The sequence below is a fragment of the Peromyscus eremicus genome, chromosome 5 (genome assembly GCF_949786415.1).
Source record: "Peromyscus eremicus chromosome 5, PerEre_H2_v1, whole genome shotgun sequence".
In the NCBI taxonomy this organism is placed as follows: Eukaryota; Metazoa; Chordata; class Mammalia; order Rodentia; family Cricetidae; genus Peromyscus; species Peromyscus eremicus.
This window is the reverse complement of record NC_081420.1, coordinates 102,182,721-102,203,836: the sequence shown is the minus strand read 5'-3', so window position 1 is coordinate 102,203,836 and position 21,116 is coordinate 102,182,721. Positions and strand designations below refer to the sequence as shown.

General features: G+C 42.6%; 1 protein-coding gene across 3 annotated transcripts in view; it reads left to right on the top strand.

Moving 5' to 3' along the window:
• The first annotated feature begins 1,807 nt into the window (after positions 1 to 1,807).
• Nfatc3 (nuclear factor of activated T cells 3) overlaps positions 1,808 to 21,116 on the top strand; it is an 81,783-nt gene continuing 62,474 nt past the window's right edge. For all 3 annotated transcript variants that reach the window (XM_059264079.1, XM_059264080.1, XM_059264081.1), the window contains exon 1: positions 1,808 to 2,139. In XM_059264079.1, the coding sequence (XP_059120062.1) occupies positions 2,037 to 2,139 (103 nt within the window). In that variant the 5' untranslated portion in view covers positions 1,808 to 2,036. The remainder of the gene's footprint in view (positions 2,140 to 21,116) is intronic.

Sequence of the window (21,116 nt, the reverse complement as noted above, 5' to 3'; positions counted from 1 at the left end):
TAGGTAACACAGGATGACCTTGAGCTCCTGAGCCTTCATCTCGCAAGTGCTAGGATTACAGGCATGTGCCACTAAGCCTGCCTGCTTTCTGTTCGGCTGCTTTAATGTCCTCAGTCAAGTGTTCCATATGGAACTGACTATGTTAGTTTCCTGCTTTAAACCCTCTGTGGTTCCCCACTGTCCTCAGGATAAAGTCCAAGCATCACAGTGATCTGTTGTACTCTGCCCACCCATCCAGAATCACCTTTGACTTCTGCCCACTGTCCCCTCTCTGGAACAAACTTTGCTCATGTTTTGTGTGGATCTCCAGTTCCTGCTAACCTGTTGAGGCCCTGTAGTTGGGTGTGTGTGTGGGTGTTGAATGTCCTCAGAGCTCCTATCATAGTCTAATCTCTTTGCACAGTAATTATATATTTGCTGTTCCTCTCTCCTAACCCTGAAGGCAGACTATCTCTATATCTCCAGGTCCTGCATAAGTACTGGTGTAAACCCCTGAGCAGGAATAAACCAGTCCAAGATGAATGGCTCACATGCTCAGAACATTCCTTGCTCTTCTGAACCTAGGCTTAGTTGGGCCTCACTAGTAGCCTAGAAATCACTGAGATACCAAGGTCTTTGCAAGGAGCTTGTCTTTGCCTTATCCTCCCAGGGGCTTTTGTGAGTAGTATGAGATGTGCTGTTGTATGTATGTGTGTGTGTGTGTGTGTGTGTGTGTGTGTGTGTGTGTGTGTGTGGTGGTGGTGGGGGTGTCTCTGGCTTCTCTCAACTCCCTCTCAGTCATGCCTAAGTAAACAAGACCGAGTCCCCAGACTCCAAGGTATGATGTCTTGGGCTGTCCCATATCTCACTGGGAAGGCAGGCTCTTTGAGGTGGAGCCAAGATTGAAAACGGGTTCTTTTGACAGTGACACTTCCTATATATGTGGTCATTAGCTCGGTGTCACAATACTTCTCAGTTTCATGGTTGTGTACGGGGACGCAGAAGTCAAAAGGTGCCTGTTCCATCAGGGACCAGACCTGGCCCCTGCGATTTAGATGAAGCCTAGAACGCACTGTATCCTCAAGAGAGCAGCTATCTGCGCCGGCTAGTGGGGACAAAGGCGCAGCCACTGAGGCGGGGTGGTGGGGTGAGTGGAGGAGGGCTCCCCACAGGGGTGGATCTGAATCAACTCCAGACCTGTCTCAAGGTTTCTTTCAGCTCCGCCCTAACATACCGAGAAGCTCGAACCAATCCCCTGACCCTCTCGAGATTCCACCATTGAAGTTGGTATGGAGGGATGCGAGAATGAGTGGTGTATAAGTAACCTTGAGGTGGTCTGATGCCCCCTCTCTAAACCCCGCCATAAGGGGAAAATACTCGGTGGGGGCAAATACCGGGATACCCATAACCCTAGCCCTCTGCTACCCCCTCCTCGACGTGAGTTCTGCCCAATGGGGAAAGGGATAGTCTCCAATTGACCTATGGGGGGTTACCAATCTAACTAGACGGCGCTATTGGCTCTGCACTCGTCTTGGCTTAGAAATTGCGGAAGGAAAAGACTTTAACTACAACTCCCGAGAGGGAGCGGGGCTCTACGCTCCTCGTTCACGTGACTTCCTCCTCGCAGAGGGTTCACGCGATAGGCTGGCGAGGAGGCGGGGCCCATGACTGTCAGCGGAGCCAGAGGCCTATGGGCCGCCCCGTCGGATGGGAGCCCGGCGGGGGGCGGGGCGGGGTTGGGCGCGCTGCGGGGCGCGGGAGCGCGCCGGCGGCGGCGGTGGCGGCAGTGGCGGCGACTGTGGGAGGGGGGGCGGGGAACCTTGGTTCAGGCGACCGTGGCTGTTAGGCACCCTCGACTGGCGGCGGTGGCGGCTCCGGGTGCGGCGGGGCGCTCGGCCAGCTTTCTAGGTCGGAACGGAGCGCTTTGCTTCGCGGGCCCCGCCCGGAAAGTTTGCAGTGCAGCCGCGACCTCCTGGCCGGCGCGGCCCAGCATGAAGCGGCGCTGAAGAGCCGCCGCGGCCGCCTGAGGAGGAGCCGCAGCACCCGGGGCCACGCCGATGACTACTGCAAACTGTGGCGCCCACGACGAGCTCGACTTCAAACTCGTCTTCGGCGAGGACGGGGCGCCAGCGCCGGTGTCCCAGGTCTCGCGGCCTGCAGGTGGGTGCCGGGCCAGCCTGGACTGTGGAGCGTGCCCTCCCCGCGCTCCCGCCAGCTCGCCTTCCCTCTGGTCCCCCTGGTGCGTGCGTGTGGTGAGTGAAGCCTGATTTAATTTAAGGAGGAGGAGGAGGAGGAGGAAGAGGCGTGTGGTTCGCGGCGACGTGGAAGTGGCTTGGCTGGAAGCGAAGTCGTAGGGAACTCGACTCCGGGAGGCCGGTGGCCGGTGGCCGCCCGGAGTTTAGAGGCAGAGGGTTGGGGCCAAAGCCCCAAGAGGTTTCTGGTTGTCGCTGCTGTGCCAGCGTGGTGCTGAGGAAACGTCCCCGTGAAGCAAGCGTAAGCGCACGTACATAGCTGGGTTTAGGTGGTTTGTAAAATTCTTTATTTGAAAGATGCGTACTCTTGGAGTGTAGGACCCTTTTAAAATTCGTATATTTTCTTAGATCTACTTTGCTAGGAGAGTAGTAACACGTTCGAGAAATTGTTCAATTTTGCAAATTTATATTCCACACTTAATTTCAAGTATACTATAACGGACTTTTCTGAAAACTGGGTTTTACCTGAGCAGAGTGTTTCTAGAGATCTTTCTTTCTTTTTTTTCTTTTCTTTCATTCTAAGTTAGAGTGCTTTTTTTCATAAATCCCTTAGAATGTTCTAGAAGTCATTTTTTTTTTTTTTTGTTTTTTTTGTTTTAAGAAAAAGCTTTTCTCAGATTTTTTTTTTTAAAGGCGATCTTAGGTTGGGAAAGCCGGGCACCATAATGCTTGCAGGTCAAACCAGTCAGGAAATAGAAACAGGATGATGACTGGGGACTTAACGCTCTCCTGTGACCTGGTTTGGAAGAGTGTGGTTCATTAAGTTCAGTTTCCCTATTACATACGTAAGAGAACTTAGAAAAGAAGATGGATAAGGGCATCTCTGTTTATTCTTTCCGGTATTGAGTTACTTACTGTTATTCATATTATATTGAAGTTCAGTAGGTTGTTTTCCCAGAGTTGCATTGAAAGAATTTTTTTTTTTTTGTTTTAATAAGCCGAGTCTCTACGTGGTACAATAACTATTTTATTAGTTCCTTTTCAGCCTTTATATGTTAGATGCCTTTTTCAATGTAATAAATATAATAGTTAAGTGTTGGCCGTGTTTATTTTCAGTTCCATTAGCATTATGTGAGCCAGGCTTATTTTGAAGATACTTCTGGAGACTTAGTTGTGTAGTGTTGTATTGATGCAAAAAGTCTCGGGTTCCTGAAGGAAGCTGGGAAGTAGATGAAAGAGATACATAGCCCAAATAACTGTATTATTAGGCAAACTGAATTGAGATAAATTTTGTATATAAAAGAAACAGAAAAAGCGGGGTTTATGGAGAATTGAATGGCATTGAATTGTACTTAGATTATGAAGACTGAAAAAAATAAAAACAACTTGTTTGAGTGAATTTTTGGGAAGAAAGTTTGTAACTTGATTTGTAATTGGAATTCCTAGAGGTAAACATGAACAGCTTTATTTTTTACCAGAAGCCTACTTTAAAATGTTCTAGGTGGTTTTCTTCCTCTCTTTTCTTTCTTTCTTTCATTTTTTTCTATCATTTCTTTTTTAGATAATCTCTAATTCCAAGTGATCTCCTGCCTCATCTTCCAAGTGCTGGGATTGGAGGCATGTGCCATCATATTCAGTGGTCATTTTTTAAAGAAATACTTGTTTATGGTGAAATTCATCAGAAAAAATATTTTTTTTTTGCTTTTGTATTTTATTGAGACGTTATCTCATTATGTATCACAGGCTAGCCTAGAACTCACTGTGTAGCCAGTGCTGGCCTCAAAGCGGAAGTATTCTTCCTGCTTCAGACTCTGAGAGTATTGGGATTACTGAAGTGAGACACCACCCTCAGCTGTTTTATTTAGCACAGTTGTTGAATTTTAATGAGGAAATACCACTTAAGTTTTGAATCAATCGTATTTTGCTTTTTTTTTCCCCCATGGTAATTAGTATTGTTTTGGTTCTTTGGCTGACTGGTCAGGTCCATAAGATAGCAGATCTTGGTAATTTTGGCCCACATTGGTTCTATGTTTTTCTGAAGGTTTGAGAATAGATAGAGCACATTGAAATTCCCATACAGTGAAAAGGTTTTTGAAAAATTCTTCGTGGAGGCTGAACATGGTGGTGAACACTTTGAATCCCAGTCCTTGTGAAGCAGACGTAGCCTGATCTACATAGAGAGTTCCAGGATAGCCTGTCGGTTGTTGTTTTTTTAAATCAGGCTATTTTGTTAAATTTTTTCCTAGTATCTAGCTTCAAACTGATCATTTATTCCAATAAATATAGATTTTAGAAGTATTAATGTAGTGCCAGGCAAAGTATTTAATGTAGCTCATTGTTGTTCCGTGTTTGTAACCCAGTACTTCAGAGGAGGTAGAGGCAGGCAGACCACAACAAGTTTGAGGCCAATATGGTTTATATAGATAATTCCAGGCTATCTAGAACTATATGGTAAGACCTTGCTCAAAACAAAAACAAAAACAAAAACAACAAAACTTACCTATGTTTAATGCATTCCATTATTATAAAGAGCGGCTTCTAGTACTCCAGTGTACTACTGTTTGCAGTGCTCTAGTTTGCTGTTATAATTATCTGAAAATTCAGTTTGTGTGTGTGTGTGTGCATGCGAGTGTGCAAGTTACAGGACATCCTCTGATGTCATCCTCAGTAAAGCTGCCCACCTGTTTTGAGATAGGATCTCTTCATTGTTCTGGAGCTTACCAATTAGGCTAGACACTAATATATCTATCTAGTGAACCCCAGGGGTCCTCATGTCTCTGTCTCCCCAGTGCTGAGATTACAAACCTGTATCACCACACCCAGCATTTTTACATAGCTTCTGGGAACCAAACTCAGGTCCTAAGAACTTGTAATGCAAGTACTTTACCTACTACATTCTCTCCCCATCCTAACTATTTATTTAGACAAGGTCTTCGTATACTGTAGTCCTAGGTGTCCTCTCACTGTGTACTAGAGGATGACCTTGGACTCTTACTTGGAACTCTCATGTGATCCTCCTATTTCTACTTCCAAAATGCATGTCTGAACCACATGTGCCTGCCTAGCTTCCAATTTCAGTTTGTGTGTTTATTTGAGACAGGGTCCCACAAAACATAGGCTTGAACTTACTCAAAGTTTTTGTGTGTGTATCCATGTGCACACACGGAGGCCAGAGGAGGAAGTGCAATGTTCCACTTTACCACTCTGCTTCGTTCCCTTGAAGATAGGATCTTTGACTGAATCTGAAGCTATGCTGGTGGCCACAAGCCCGAAACAATCCTCCTGTCTCTACCTCCACCTTGCTGCTGTTATAGACAGTTGTAAGCCACCCATTGTGGGTCCTCATAATTGTTGGACTATCTTTCTAGCCCCAGAATTTATTAAATATTTTCTAGTCCAAAATGAGAATCACCAGAAGAAGTGCATGCTACATTATGTGTATCTTATCTACAGCTGTTTTTGAGTTTTTGGAGAAGTATCTTTGCTTTATAATGTATTTCTGCAAGAAATTTACTTTACATAATCTCATCAAATATTAATATACTTTTTTTTTCTTTAAAGATAAGGTTTCCTCTGTATCCCAGGCTATTCTCAAATTCATGGTAATTTCCTGTCTCAGCTACACCTGCTACACAGGTTTTTCCTGTGTAAACTAGAGGGCTTTTTCCTAGATAGAACCTTTGGCTGTAATTTGCTTTTACTTTGTCTAGTGCTCAGTGCTGTCAATATAATTTACTATCTCTTTGATAAATTATCCCTCTAATTATTTATTTTTGAGGTACAGTAGTCCAGGCTGCTCTTGATCCTCTGTCCATCTCCCCTATGCCAGGAGTGCAGACCTGTGCCACCATGCCCAGCTCAGTCTTCATTTTTACTCAATGCATTTGTTCAGTCTTTTGTAAATGGGGTAATACACATGTCATGAAGCTCACAACTGCTTCTAATTCCAGCTCCAGGGAGGCCTCAGATCTTTGGCCTCTGAGGGCACCTGCACTCACATGCATGATTTAAAATAATAAAATTAAAAAAAAAAAAACTGACATGAGTTGGAGTATTTGGTCTTAGATATTTTTATTTTATTCTTTTGAAAGTTTTTTTTTTTTTTAACATTTATATATATGGGTGTTTGTGTGTGTATGCTGTGCTCTCAGAAGCCAGGAGTGGGTGTGGGATTTCCCCTGGGACTGGAGTTACAACTGTGCAGGTCATGGGAATTTAATCCAGGTCCTCTGGAAGAGCAGTCAGTGTTCTTAACTGCTGAGCCATCTCTCCAGCCCTAGTTTCATTATTTTTTTTTTTTTAAATGCTGAGCATGGTGATATACATCTTTAATCCCAGCATTCCAAAGGCAGAGGCAGGAGGATCTCTGTGAGTTCAAGGCCACCCTGGTCTCCATAGTGGAGTTCCAGAACAACCAGGGCTATACAGACTTTGTCTTAAAAAAAAAAAAAAAAAATCTTGCTACATTTACTTCCTGTGTGTGTGTGTGTGTGTGTGTGTGTGTGTGTGTGTGTGTGTGACATGCGTGTTAGGGGTCAAAGGACAACTTGGGGGAATCTCTCTTCCCACTGTTTGGGTTTCAGGGTTAGAAATCAGGTTTTCAGGCTTGATAGCAGTGTTTTAACCCACAATTTTAGTCTTTACTCTTTTCAGTGGATTTACCTCTTTTCTTAGTATAAATACTGATGTTCTTTTGCTTTTAATTATATTGTTCTGCTTTTTTGATTTACTAACTCAGTAAGGTTTGAAAGGAGATTGATTCAGTGATCATATAAGTATTATTGGATATTTAAATCAGGATGAAAAAAAGGAAGTTGCTTATTAGGATTTTCTGTAATATTTGTACAGCTCATTTATTAGGTATTATAGAAGAGAATTTGATGTTTGCCAGTCCATATTTTCATACCATAGACTAGATTTTTCTGTAGACTTGGATGCAGTGAGAGTGTGTATTGAGTAATTGAATCAGTGGTTAACATTTCACTGTTTACCTGGAATAATGGCTTAATATTCTGCTTTTGTGAGCTCATTTTTGTTTTTTTGTATTTTGTTTTTTTCTGGAGCTGAGGACCGAACCCAGGGCTTTGCACTTGCTAGGCAAGCGCTCTACCACTGAGCTAAATCCCCAACCCCATGCTTGTTTTGTTTTGAAGTAGAGTCTTATGTATGTCAACCTGGGCGATGTAACCAAGACTGATCTTGAACTCCTGATCGTGCTGCCTTCCACCTCCCAAGTACAGGGATTACAAGCTTGCACCATTATGCTTAGCTTTATTTATTTAGTTCCTGTATGATGGGGTCTCACTAAGTAGTCCTAGCTAGCCTGGAACTCATAAAGATTCTTTCTCCTGCCTTTGCTCCTCAAGTACTAGGATTAGCTGTCTCATTCATTCATTTATTTGAGGAAGGGTCTCATGTAATCCAAGCTGACTTAGAACTCTTGATGTAGATGAGGAAAATCTTAAATTCTTTATCCTCCTACCTCTACTTCCCTAGTGCTGGGATTGCAGGTGTGGACCATCATGCACTGCTAATATTCTATTTGTTCACACTTTTATATTTTATGTATTTATGTGCATTAATGTTTTGCCATGGGTGTGAGGTCCTTTGGAAGTGGAATTACAGACAATTGTGAGCTGTCATGTGGGTGCTGGGAATTGAACCCAGGTCCTCTGAAAGACCAGTCGGTGCTCTTAACCCCTAAGCCATCTCTCCAACCCTTTTCTAAAAGCTTTTATTTAATTATTTTTAATTTTATGTTTTACGTGGTTTCTGGGAATTAAACTCAGGTCCCCATGCATGCAAAACAAGCCCCTTACCAACTGAGCTGTCTCCCAAGTTCAGTTCACACTTTTCTTGATCTGGATTGAAGGGTGCTCCTAGGAATACTTGTAGCATGAATCCTAATTGGTCTTAATAATAAAAACCTGGAGTCGGATATCAGGGTGAAAGCTAAAAGATTAACGAAGCAGAGCAGCCAGCCACTAGAGTTCTTACCTCTTCTGAATCCTCACACTGAAAGAGAGTGAGCTCCTGTTTCCTGCCCCATTATAGTCTCCTCGCCCAGCCATGTCATTTCCTGTCTCCACCTCCCTAGTACTGGGATTAAAGTTGTGAGATCCCAAAGGTGTGTGCCACCACTGCCTGGCCTCTGTTGTTAACTAGTGGCTTAGCTCCTCACTCTGATCATCAGGAAAGCTTTATTTGTTAGATCACAAACAAAATATCACCATAGATACTAGCAGAGTTGTGTAATAGAGGTAAGTAAGTGTATATTAGTGAGTATTAGAAAAAAACCCACCGGGGGTTGGGTGGGAATGGGGATGGGACAAAGTAAGAGTGATAATTGCTTTGTTAAAAACATTGATCTAGCTGGGCAGTGGTGGCACTCACCTTTAATCCCAGTACTCAGGAGGCAGAGGCAGGTGGATCTCTGAGTTTGAAGCCAGCCTAGTCTACAGAGCAAGTTCCAGGACAGCCGGGGCTACACAGAGAAACCTTGCCTCAAGCTAACTAACCAACCAACCAACCACCCAACCAAATAAATAAACAGCCAAATAAATAAACAAATTAATTAATCTAATGTCAGGCATGATAATGTACACCTGTAATCCTAGCACTTGGATAGTGGAGGCAGGGGGATCAGGAGTTCAGGATTAGCTTGTAATTATTAGATAAAAAGTTTGAGGCCATCCTGGGCTACCTGAAATTCTGTTTCCAGAAACCAGTATAATAAGGACTGGCAAGATGTAGATGGCAGTCAAAAGACTTGGTATGCAATTCTGATGACCTGAATTTAATCTCTGAACTCCTTGTAAAGATGTAGGGAAAGAAGTGATTCCCGAAGTTCTGACCTCCATATGCACACTGTGACATGCACATGCCTGCACTGATGCATCATACATACTTATATACATACATACGTACGTACAGTAATTTAAAAAAGAATTTAAGAAACAAAACAAAACAAAAACCTATGTTCATCTTTTTTTTATAATTTATTTTTATTTTATGTGCATTTATGTTTTGCCTGTGTGTGTGTGTGTATGTGTCAGGGTTTCGGGTTCCCTGAAACTGGAGTTACAGACAGTTATGAGCTGCCATGTGGGTGCTGGGAATTGAACCTGGGTCCTCTGGAAGAGTAGTCAGTGCTCTTAAACTCTGAGCCATCTCTCCAGTCCCCCCATGTTCATCTTTAAAAAAAAAAATAATATTTTTTTGAGGTGTGTGTGTCTGCATGCCCTGCCACAGCTTGTGTGTAGAGGTCCAAAGACAACTGGAGGGAGTCAGTGCTATCCTCCTACTCTGTGGGCTCCAGGGATTGAACTCAGGTTGTAGGCTGGAGGCAAGCACTTTTACCTGCAGAGACGTCTGGCTGGCCCTCATTCTTTCATTTTCATCACGTTGTGTTTTGGGAGTGGGCCTTGGGTTTGTGTGTGTGATTTTTGTTAGTTTGTTTTGCTTGCCAATATTGTATGTAGTCTTTTTATTCCTAAAGACATACCTGTAATGGTACTGCTGCTGATTTTACTTCAGTCTGCTGTACAGTTTAAAATTGTACCAGTCTTTGGAGAGCTTTTTTCTTTCAGCTCCAACCCTCCAGAGACAGGTGAAAATTGTTCTGTAAAATCCTTCAGTTCCTGGAAATAGTGACTTTCTCAGTAGTTACAAAGGTAGAAAGGCCCCACTTTGTGTTAATTTTAGAGCAGTCTACATTACCTGCTGCTTCTCTGTGGGAGTGAGAGCATGCCCTATCCTTGATTGTCTTGAGGCTTCTGGTTAAGTTCCTCCAGTTCAGGTGGTTTTGCCAAGAGTCTTCAACCTTTTCTCAAGCATCCACAAGCCAGTATCTCAATACTCTAAAAGAATCTAACTCGAGGAGGATTTCTTTTTTCTTTCTTTCTTTTTTTTTTCTTCTGTTTTTCAAGATAGGGTGTCTCTGTGTAGTTTTTGGTATCTGTCCTGGATCTTGCTCTGTAGACCAGGCTGGCCTCGAACTCACAGGGATCCACCTGGCTCTGCCTCCTGAGTGCTGGGATTAAAGGTGCGTGCCACCACCTCCTGGCTCTTTTGTCGTGTTTTGAGGGAATATTGTTCATTATGGCAGGGAAGGTTGGCTATGGTAGCTGAGGTGTGGTTGCTGGTTACATTGTTTCACAATCAGAATACCAAGATGAATACTGGTGTTCTATTATTTTTCTTTACCTTTTGAGACAAATTTGTAGCCCAAACTGGGCTTCAAATCTCTCCCCGCCCCCTCTTCTTTTTTGAGACAGGGGACAGGGATTCTCTGTGTAGCTTTTTGGAGCCTGTTCTGGAATTGTCTCCAGACCAGGCTAGCCTAGAACTCACAGGGATCCAACCATTTGCTGAGATAGAAGGTATGTGCCACCACTACCGGCTTTTTTTTGTTGCTTTTTTTTTTTGAAGTAGGGTTTCTCTGTGTAACTATCCTGGAACTTGCTCTGTAGACCAGGCTAGCTTGGAACTCAGAGATCCACTTGTCTCTTCCTCCCCAGTGCTGGGATTAAAGGTGAGGACCATCACGGCCTGTTTTGCCCTTCAGTTCTTTTTTGTTGATGGTTTTTGGTTTTTCGAGACAGGGTTTCTCTTTGTAGCCCTGGCTGTCCTGGAACTCACTCTGTAGACTGGGCTGGCCTCAAACTCACAGAGATCCACCTACCTCTACTTCCCGAGTGCTGACTGGAATTGAAGGCATGCACTATCACTGAGCAGCACCCTCCAGTTCTTTTTTTTTTTTTTTTTTTTTTCGAGACAGGGTTTCTCTGTGTAGCTTTGCGCCTTTCCTGGGACTCACTTGGTAGTCCAGGCTGGCCTCGAACTCACAGAGATCCGCCTGGCTCTGCCTCCCGAGTGCTGGGATTAAAGGTGTGCACCACCACCGCCCGGCACCCTCCAGTTCTTAATCCTGCCTCAGCTTCTCAAATATTGGGATTATAGGCTTGCATACCATGCCAAACCTAGAAATACAATTTTAAGAGCTTTGTTATTTCTGTACTTTCTAAGGTCTTCACATTTGCTAATACAGAAGAGATATTTTGGCATGTATTCTGAAATATTCATAGAGGTTTTACTGTAGTGTTTTATAGAATAATAATTTAAATTTGGGAGGCGAAAGCAAGAGGATCAAGAGTTCAAGGCTAGTCTTAGCTACAAGTTCAAGGCTAGCCTGGGGTACATCAGAATCAATTTAATGGCTTTTTGTTTTGTTTTTCTTGAGACAGGATTTCATGTATTCTTGGATGGTATTGAATTTGTATACTGAAGATGACCTTGAATTTCTCATCCTCCTGCTTTAGAGTGATGAGGTTGCAGATGTGTGCTACCACACTCAATGAATGTGGAACTAGAGATTGAACCCAGAGCCTTCTGCATTCTAGACAAGCACTCTCTACCAGCTAAACTGTGTCACTAGTCCAGAATCTACTTACTATTAATGACTTACCTTTCGGCAGCATCCATAAAATATCCCTAAAGTCATAGGTATTTTTATGGCAGGCATAGTCCAAACTCTGCTTTTGAGGTTTGCTTTCTTTTTTCCAGTTAAGTCTAATCATAAGGACCTTTTTGAAGAGAAATTATACTGTTTGCTTTTCTTTAGTCATAAAAACTGATATTAGGGACTGGAAGAGATCTCAGTGATTAAGAGTGTTTGCCTCTTTTGCAGAGGACTGGAGTTTGGTCCCACAATGAAGTTTGCAGCCACCTGTAACTTCAGTTCTGTTGGGATTCAATATTCTTTCTAGCCTTCAAGGGTACCTTCACACATGTGTTTGTGCACACACACAAATGTACACACACATAATAAAAATCTTCTTTTAAAAAACTGTTATTAGGGCTGGAGAGATGGCTCAGAGGTTAAGAGCACTGACTACTCTTCCAGAGGTCCTGAGTTCAATTCCCAGCAACCACATGGTGGCTCACAACCATCTGTAATGAGATCTGGTGCCCTCTTCTGGCCTTCAGTCATATATGCTGTATATGTAATAAATAAATCTTAAAAAAAAAACTGTTATTAATTGGAGTGTGTGTGTGTGTGTGTGTGTGTGCGCGCGCGCCGCACACATTTATGCACGCATGTGAGCACATGCTAGGGAATGATATACCACTGGTTATAGTTCCATTTATGAAATAGAAACTTTAAAAAAAAAGGTGATGAATTGTATTATCAGTTCTTTCTCATCATTTGGTAGTTGAAAATATTTTAAAATAGGGTTGGAGCTGAGGAGGCTATAATGCAGTGAAGGAAACCACATTACTCCTCAGAGGTTGGAAACCTGAGTAGGTTGAGCCCTGTTTGATAGCATGCTGTACTTTGGTCATAGCAGTAACATGAATAAGGAAGGTGTTGTTTAAAGCTATCCTAGTGGGTAAGGAGAATAGACACAGCAAACTTGGCAGGAAGCCTGGCTTCTAAATCATCAAATCCAAGTCATCAAATTTGCCTCAACATGCCATATGAGGTTCAGGTAACAGAGGAGTGAATTTTATTCAGGGAGACTTGAAAGAGACACAAATAAGAGCAAGCTTCTTGTGTGTATATATTATATAAATTTCCTGTTTGTTTGTAGTTGGCAAGCTTTTGGCAAGAGAAACAATTGGAGCTGTAAGATTTAAGTAAGATAGCCTGTGAATTGATAGCTTACAATAAGCTGAAATTTGTTTGGAAAATTCTAGCTAACACATTGGTATTTGTGTGTGAAAAGGACCTGTAATTCAGTGAGAGCCTGAAAATCCCAGACACACTTAAGAAGTAACTTAAAGCTGGGCAGTGGTGGTGTACGCCTTTGATCCTAGCACTCAGGAGGCAGAGCCAGGCGGAGCTCTGTGAGTTCGAGGCCAGCCTGGTCTACAGAGCGAGATCCAGGACAGGTGCCAAAACAACACAGAGAAACCCTGTCTCGAAAACACCAAAAAAAAAAAAAAAAAAAAAAAAGAAGTAACTTTAAATTTCATTTTCTATAAAATGTATAGTTTCAGTATGTCTTGCTGCTAGCAGAAAATAAGACCTCTTGCATCTAAGCTAAGCATTTCAGCCAAGCCTAATGGCTTCATCCTGCAACTCTAGTATTTGAGAAGCTGAGGCAAGAGGACTGCTGTGAGTTTGAGTCTGACCTTGGCTTCATGGTAAGTGCTAGGTCAGCCTGGATTTTAGTGTGAGATCCTTAGTCAAACCTTTACATCCCCTGATTTTATTTTATTTATTGTCAGTGGTTTAGAATTTTGTATTTCTTTTGTTATTGTTGTTGTTTGAGACAGGGTTTCTCTGTGTAGCTTTTGGCACCTGTCCTGGATCTCGCTGTGTAGACCAGGCTGGCTTCGAACTCACAGAGATCTGCCTGGCTCTGCCTCCTGAGTGCTGGGATTAAAGGTGGGAGTCACCACCGCCCGGCTGTATTTCTTTTGTATTTTATAATTTGAGGTAAAATTTTTTATCAGCTTTACTTTTTTTTCTTTTAATTTTTATTTATTCTCTCATATAGTACATCCTTACCACAGCTTCCCCTCCCTCCACTCTTCTCAGTTCCCTATCACTCCCCCCTTACCCCCAAGTCCACCCCCTACTCCAGAAAAGAGCAGGTCTCCCAGAGACATCAACCAAATATAGCACAACAAAATACAGTAAGACCAGGCACAAACCCTCACATCAGGGCTGGGTGAGGCAACCCAGTAGGAGGAAAAGGGTCCCAAAAGCAAGCAAAAGAGTCAGAGATACTCCCACACCCACTCTCCGGTGTCCTCCCAAAATACCCAGCCAACAACCATAACATATATGCAGAAGACCTAGCACAGACCTATGTGGGCTCCTCGATTGCTACTTTGGTCTCTGTGAGCCCCCATGAGCCCTGCTTAGTTGAGTCTGTGGACCGTGCTCTCCTGATGTCTTTGACCCCTCTGACTCCCACAATTCTTATCCCCTCTTCTGTAGTCTTCCTTGAGCTCCAAGGGGAGAGATCCAGTGGAGATCTCCAACCTTGCTCCCCACCTAATGTTTGGCTGTGAGTCTCTGCATCTACTCCCATCAGCTGCAGGAGGCAGCCTCTCTGATGATGACTGGACTAGGCACTGATCTATGAGTATAGCAGAACATCATTAGGAATCATTTTTATTGATTGGGGCCAGGGAGAATGGCCATATTTGGTTTTATCCTAGGTCTCTGGGCTATCCTCCAGTTCCTGGTCATCCAGGCAGTGTCAGCATGGATTTAATTGTGATACTCTTTATCATAATCAAAAATGGATGAAATTATATGAGCTCTAAAGATGGATTAATTTTAGATAGACTTATTTATTTATTTATTTATTTATTTATTTATTTATTTATTTATTTATTTATTTATTTATTTATTTATTTATTGAGGCAGGGTCTCTCTACATAGCCCTGGCTGTCCTGAAACTTGGTGTAGACTAGGCTGACCTCAAACTCAGAGATTAGCCTGCCTCTGCCTCCTGAGTGCTGCCATTATAGGTATGTGTCACTATGTCTGGTTCAGATTCTTCTTACATTTTTCAATAATGTTCCCAGGCAGGATCTGACCATGGCGGTTTTCATGCCTCAAGCTCCCAAATGGTGGGATTACAGGCATGTGTTCCTATGCCTAGGTGTCATTCGGAAATTGTTAAAGCTAGAAGGTGGTTATATTGGGCTAAGTATAATATTGTCAGCCTTTATGTATGTTTTTAAATTTCCACAGTAAAATCTTTAAAAATCCACACTCAGTCTGAGTGTGGTGGTTCTTGTCTTTAATCTTAGCACTCAAGATATAGAGGCAGGTGGATCTCTGTGTGTTCAAGTGCAGCCCGGCCTACATAGTAAGACCCTGTCTTGATGATTATGATAATAATCAAGCCCTTCAAGCTCTTTAAAATGACAGAATAAGAAAAATGCTCACTTTAGAAAATAATATTGTAAGGGAAAGACTCATGAGACCTTACCTCTCCTTAAGTAGTGTCACTTCAGTTGCCCATGCTCCTTTAAATGATATCTCTCTCCTTCCTCTAGTAACTAATTAAAGTTGATTTACCATAAAAAAGAAAAGGAAAATTAAGGGGGAAAAAGAGGGATTGGAGAGATGGCTCAGCAGTTAAGAGTACTTGTTGCTGTTTTAAGAGGACCCAGGTTCAGTTCCCAGCACCCACATGATGGCTTACAACCATCTGTAACTCCAGTTCCAGGGGTTCCACTGCCCTCTTCTGACCTCTACAGACATCACTTAGTTAACTCCCTAGCCCTGCTTGTTTTTAAAGACAGTGTCTTTATGTGACCCAGTCTCAGTGAGCTCCTGGACTCAAGCAGTCTGACCTTTGCCTGAGTAGCTGGAACTACAGACATATATCACTATTGGTGTGTGTGCATGCATGCTGTATATGTGCTGGTACACATGCACTTGTGTGTGTGTGCGCGTGTGCGTGTGCGTGTGCGTGTGCGTGTGCGTGTGCGTGTGCGTGTGCGTGTGCGTGTGTGTGTGTGTGTGTGTGTGTGTGTGTGTAGAGGCCAGAGGTTTGTGTCTTCTTCAGTAGCTGTTCACTTTGTTTTGGGGTTCTTCTTATTTTTTTGAGACAGGTCTCACTGTTTCCTGGCTGGCCTATGTTTACAAGGCTGGCCAGGGGAACCTATACCCTCATCAGGCCTCGGTGAGCACCAGGCATGTGTGGGGTGCACAGGCACACATTCAGTCAAAACACTCATACACATAAATAAGTAAATAAATACTTTAGAAGAATATTTTTGTTCTGCATTGGTGGGATATATTAATAATAGAAATTGGTATGTGTCAAATTATGTGTTCATTATAGCACAGCGCTTCTCAGCATATTGTTTTGTTTTTTGTCCCAGTCCCCCCACCCCCACCCCTGCCCCCAACAGCATTTTTCTTTGTAGCCCTAGCTATCCTGGACCTCACTCAGTAGACCAGGTGGGCCCTGAACTCACTGAGATCCTCCTTCTGCCTCCTGAGTTCTGGGATTAAAGGCAGGTGCACCACCACCGCCAGGCTTATCATTGCTTGTTAATGAGACTACGAAAATACATTACTTTACTTTTTGTTATTTTTCTTTTCAATGTAACATCAATTTTATTTTAAAAAAGCCCAATCCATCTGCCCTATTCCCCCCCAAGGGATCTAACAAAGACCTCAGGAAGGGCCAGCTCCAGCCAAGCAGGGGTTACTTTTTGTTATTTTCTGTTGCAATATTTTTTTTTTCAGATTCAAGCTATAATGTAATTTTCAGCAATTTTTCTTATTTGTTTATTTGTTTGTGTTTGCACGCACACATGCCCAGAAGCTAGAGGAGGATGTTGGGCAGTCTATTTTACCATGCTCTACCTTATTCCTTTGAGATAGGCTCTCTCATTGAACTTTACATCTTTTTTTTTGTTTTGTTTTTCTAGACAAGGTTTCTCTGTGTAGCTTTGCGCCTTTCCTGGAACTCACTTGGTAGCCCAGGCTGGCCTCGAACTCACAGAGATCCGCCTGCCTCTGCCTCCCGAGTGCTGGGATTAAAGGCGTGCGCCACCACCGCCCGGCTTTGAACTGTACATCTTTTGCCTCAGCTTCCTTAGTACTAGTATTACAGGCTTGTGTTGCCACACCTGGCTCTTGTTAAATCTTAAATGGGCATCTGTTTGTTTTTCCTTTTTTGTTTTTTGAGTTGTGGTTTTGCTCTGCTGCTTAGGCTGGCTTGAAGCTCACTATACCTCAAACTTGATATTTCTGCCTCAACCTCCAGATAGCTGAGATTAGAGCCATGTGCCACTATGGCTTTCGACTGTTTCAAATTTTGAAGCTTTTCTCAGCTATGTGGTGATTGTTGTTACCTGTTATCACTTAAAATGGGGCACCAAAATTATATGTTCTGTGATCACAAGTGGTGTTTGCTAACTGCAGGCCTCTTTGTAGGGGTTTTTACTAGGTTACCTTTGAAGTCATTATCTGTAGTTTTTTTTTCTTAGGTTAATTAGATTCCCAAGTGAGAAGACTGCCAGTCTATTGCCTAGAGAGTGTAAGTGTGTTATGCTGTGAGCCAAGGGAGTAGAAGAGCACCTAGGGTTTCAGTGTGCACGTTTTAGAGTGACTTTATTTCATCATCCTGTTTTTAGTATGGTTGCCCAGTCATCCTTCTACTTGTCAGAAAATTTCGCTTACTGCCTAAAGAAAAAGTAGAGTGGAGAGGTGTGGAAATTTGGGAGCAGGGTTAATTGCTCATTAAAAAAAAAAAACAAAAACTTTGTGCCCAGCTAGTTTTTTAGTTTTATCTTCACTTCTTCCTAATTCAGGATTTGCTTATTATGAGTATATAATACAAAGGCCACAGTATAATTATTGTGTGACTGTGTGTCTGTGCCTTTCACTTAGAATGTTTCAAGGCTCATTCAGGATGTAGCAGCATTTCTTTAGATATAGCAGCGTTTTTAAAATTTATTTTATATATTTTTTTTATTCTTGGTTTTTTGTTTTGTTTTGTTTTTTGGGTTTTTTTTTGTTTTTTGAGATAGGGTTTCTCTGTGTAGCCCTGGCTGTCCTGGAACTCACTCTGTAGCCCAGACTGGCCTTGAACTCACAGAAATTAGCCTGTCTCTGCCTCCTGAGTGCTGGGATTAGCATTAAAGGCTTCCCTCCCTCCTTCCTTCCTCCCTTCCTTTTTTCCTTCCTTCCTAACTTCCTCCCTCTCTCTTTCTCTCCCTTTCTTCCTTTTAAGATTTATTTATTCATGTATTTTATGTATATGAGTGCTTTATTTGCATGTATGCCTGCATAACAGAAGAGGGCATCAGATCTCATTACAGATGGTTGTGAGCCCTTTGGCCATTTCAAATAACACAGTTACAAACATATGTGTAAAAATTCATATATAGACATATTTTCATTCTCATGAATATATAACTGGGAAGAATTGCTTAATCCATAGTCATTCTTTTTGTTGTTTTTGCTTTTTGAGAGTATATCCCAGACTGTTCTGGAACTCACTATGTAGCTCAGGCTGGCCTTGAACTTGTGCCAATCCTCCTGCCTTAGCCTCTTGAGTACTGGAATTTCAGATATGAGCCACTGTGCCTTGCTAAAAATTTGAAAGCAGAGCTGGACTGAGGAGCCAGGTGTATATAGCCAAGGGTGATCTCAGATTCATAATCTTCCTAACTCTACCTCTCAGTGCTGGGATTATGAGCCTGTACTGCCATGTAGATTTTGCTTATTTATTGATTGACTGATTATTGTTGTTGCTGTTATTTTTGTTTTGAGACAGAGTCTTGCTATGTATGCATGCCTCAGCCATCCATCTGCTGGGATTACTGGTGTTTGCCATGAGGCAGAGGCAGAGGCAGCAGGATCACTGCAAGTCAACACAAGACTGGTATCATAGAGAGTTATAGGTCAGCTTTGTGTACATGGCAGTTTGCAGACCAGTCAGGGATTCATGGTGAGATACTCCCTCACCGACGCTTCTCTATCTCAAAAACAAAGCAAAAAGTGCTAGGTATATAGCTTGATGGAGAATGTTTGCCAAGTATTTGTAAAGCACTAGGTTCAGTCCTGAGCACTGCAAAACTATATCACTGTGTCCCAAGCAGCAGTGTGGCATCCACTTAGGTGTTTTTTCGAAGTTACTCTTCTCTATCACTGTGGGAAAATAACCCACATAATTGAATGTGGCCAAGTTCCAATAAAATTTTATTTATAGACACCTGAATTTGAATCACATTATTATATCTCATAAAACAGTTTCTTTTAAAAACCATTCTTAGCTTGTAGGTTGTCATAAACAAAAAAACAGGTGGTAGGGACAGATTTGGCTCACAGGCTGTATTTTGCCAACTCCTGGTTTACTGTTAGTAGACATGAGCAGGCTATCACTGTTTTCCAGATTATTGTCTGCTTTCCTAGGGCCCTCTGGTGGCTGATAGAACATTTAAAATAAATTAAGTCTTGAGGTGGTTCTGGAGCATCATGACATCTAGTGTGGTTGGAGTGGCTGCTGTTATTTTCGGAATTGGGACTTTTAAACACATAGGAAAAAGATGAAGCAGTACATTATCTTTTGTGTTCATGTCTTTGTACTACTTTAAGACATTCTGCATGTGTTTATATGTGTGCGTGTCCATGCTCCCATGCACAAGGAGGCTAGTGGAGGATGTCATATGTTGTCATCTACTGCTGTTCACCTTGTAGCCTTGAGACAGGGTCTCTCACTGAATCAGAAGCTCACCATTTCAGCTAAGCTAGCTCGCCTGCTAGGAATTCCTGAGACCTGTCTCCCTCTCAGCCCTCAGTGCTGAGGTCACAGACACAGGCAGCCATACCCACCTCTTTTCGTGGGTTGATAGCGATTTGGGTTCAAGTTTTCATGTCAGCACAGAAAGCACTATTACCCAATGAGCCATTTCTATAGCCTCAAGACATCATTTATGTATATGCTTTTTTATCTAGTTTACTTGGAAGGAGGTATGAATTTCAGCATTATTCAACCACTAAAATAACTGGTATAACAATCAACATTAGAATGAAACTATAAAGTCTCTCGTGGGTGATTTCCACTTAAAAATTTTGAGAAAGGGTTTCTCTTTGCAGGCAAGACTAGCCTTAAACTCTATCCCACTGCCCAGGCTGGAGTACTGAGATTACATATATGTGTGTCATCATGCCTAGCTGGGGAATAAATAAAAAATTCTAGCCAGGTGGTGGCGGCGCACGCCTTTGATCCCAGCACTGGGGAGGCAGAGGCAGGCGGATCTCTTTGAATTCGAGGCCAGTCTGGTCTACAAAGTGAGTTCCAGGAAAGGCACAAAGCTACACAGAGGAGCCCTGTCTTGAAAAACCAAAAAAAAAAAATAAATAAATAAAAAAAAAAAATCTAAATTTATGAAAATTAATAATCAACTATAAGTCAAAATCCTCAATCAGTTATTTTCTATTTAGGTAAAGGATCTAGTGGTGTCTGGCTTTTTTTGTTTTAATTTATTTTATGTGTAGGGATGTTTTGCCTAATATGTGTCTGTATACCATGTGTGTGTCTTGTACCCACAGAAGAGGATATTGGATCCCCTGGGACTGGAGTTTCAGACACTTGTGAGCTGCTATATGGGTGCTGGGAGTCAAATCAAACTTAGATACTGGGTGTGCAGGCACAGGCCTTTAATTCCAGCCCTTGGGAGGCAGAGGCAGGAAGATCTTTGTAAATTCAAGGCCAACTTGGTTCACACAGTGGGTTCCAGGACATCCAGAGCTACATAGTAAAACCCTGTCTCAAACAAACAAACAAACAAACAAACAAAAAACCTGAAAAGCAAAATAAATAAACCCAGATTCTCTAGAAGAGCAGCCAGTGCTCTCAACTGATGGGCCGTCTTTCCAGCCCCAAACAGTGGCTTTTGTAAAATGGTCTGCTGTATGAAAACATGAATTCTTAATGATGTAACTAAAGAGGAAGAAGATGTCTGTGTTAATTATAGACACTTCTTAAAAGAGAAATCTTGAATTTTATTGCAAGGAAACTGAGACCTACAGAGAGAAATAATGTGAGTAAGAGTCAAAGTTAATGGTAGCACACAAAACAACAAACCATACCCTCACCAAAAAATTAATAAAAATCTACCATTTGTTTTTGAGACAGTCTCACTGTGTATCCCAGAATGGTCCTTAAACTCACTGCCTGGCCTGCCCTGGCCTAGAACTGGTGAACCTTCTTCCTACCAAATTCAGGATTTTAAGTATGAACCATCACTCCCTCCCAACCCCCAAGGTGCTTTTATCATCATATATATCATTCCCCGCCCCCCCCCCCCCCCCCCCCCCCCCCCCCCCCCCCCGCGCCAGACAGGGTTTCTCTGTAGCCTGAACTCAGATCCACCTGCCTTGTCTCCTGAGTCCTGGAGTTACAGGCATGTGCCAACACCACCTGACTTCCCAGGTGCTCTTCTTTTTTCTTT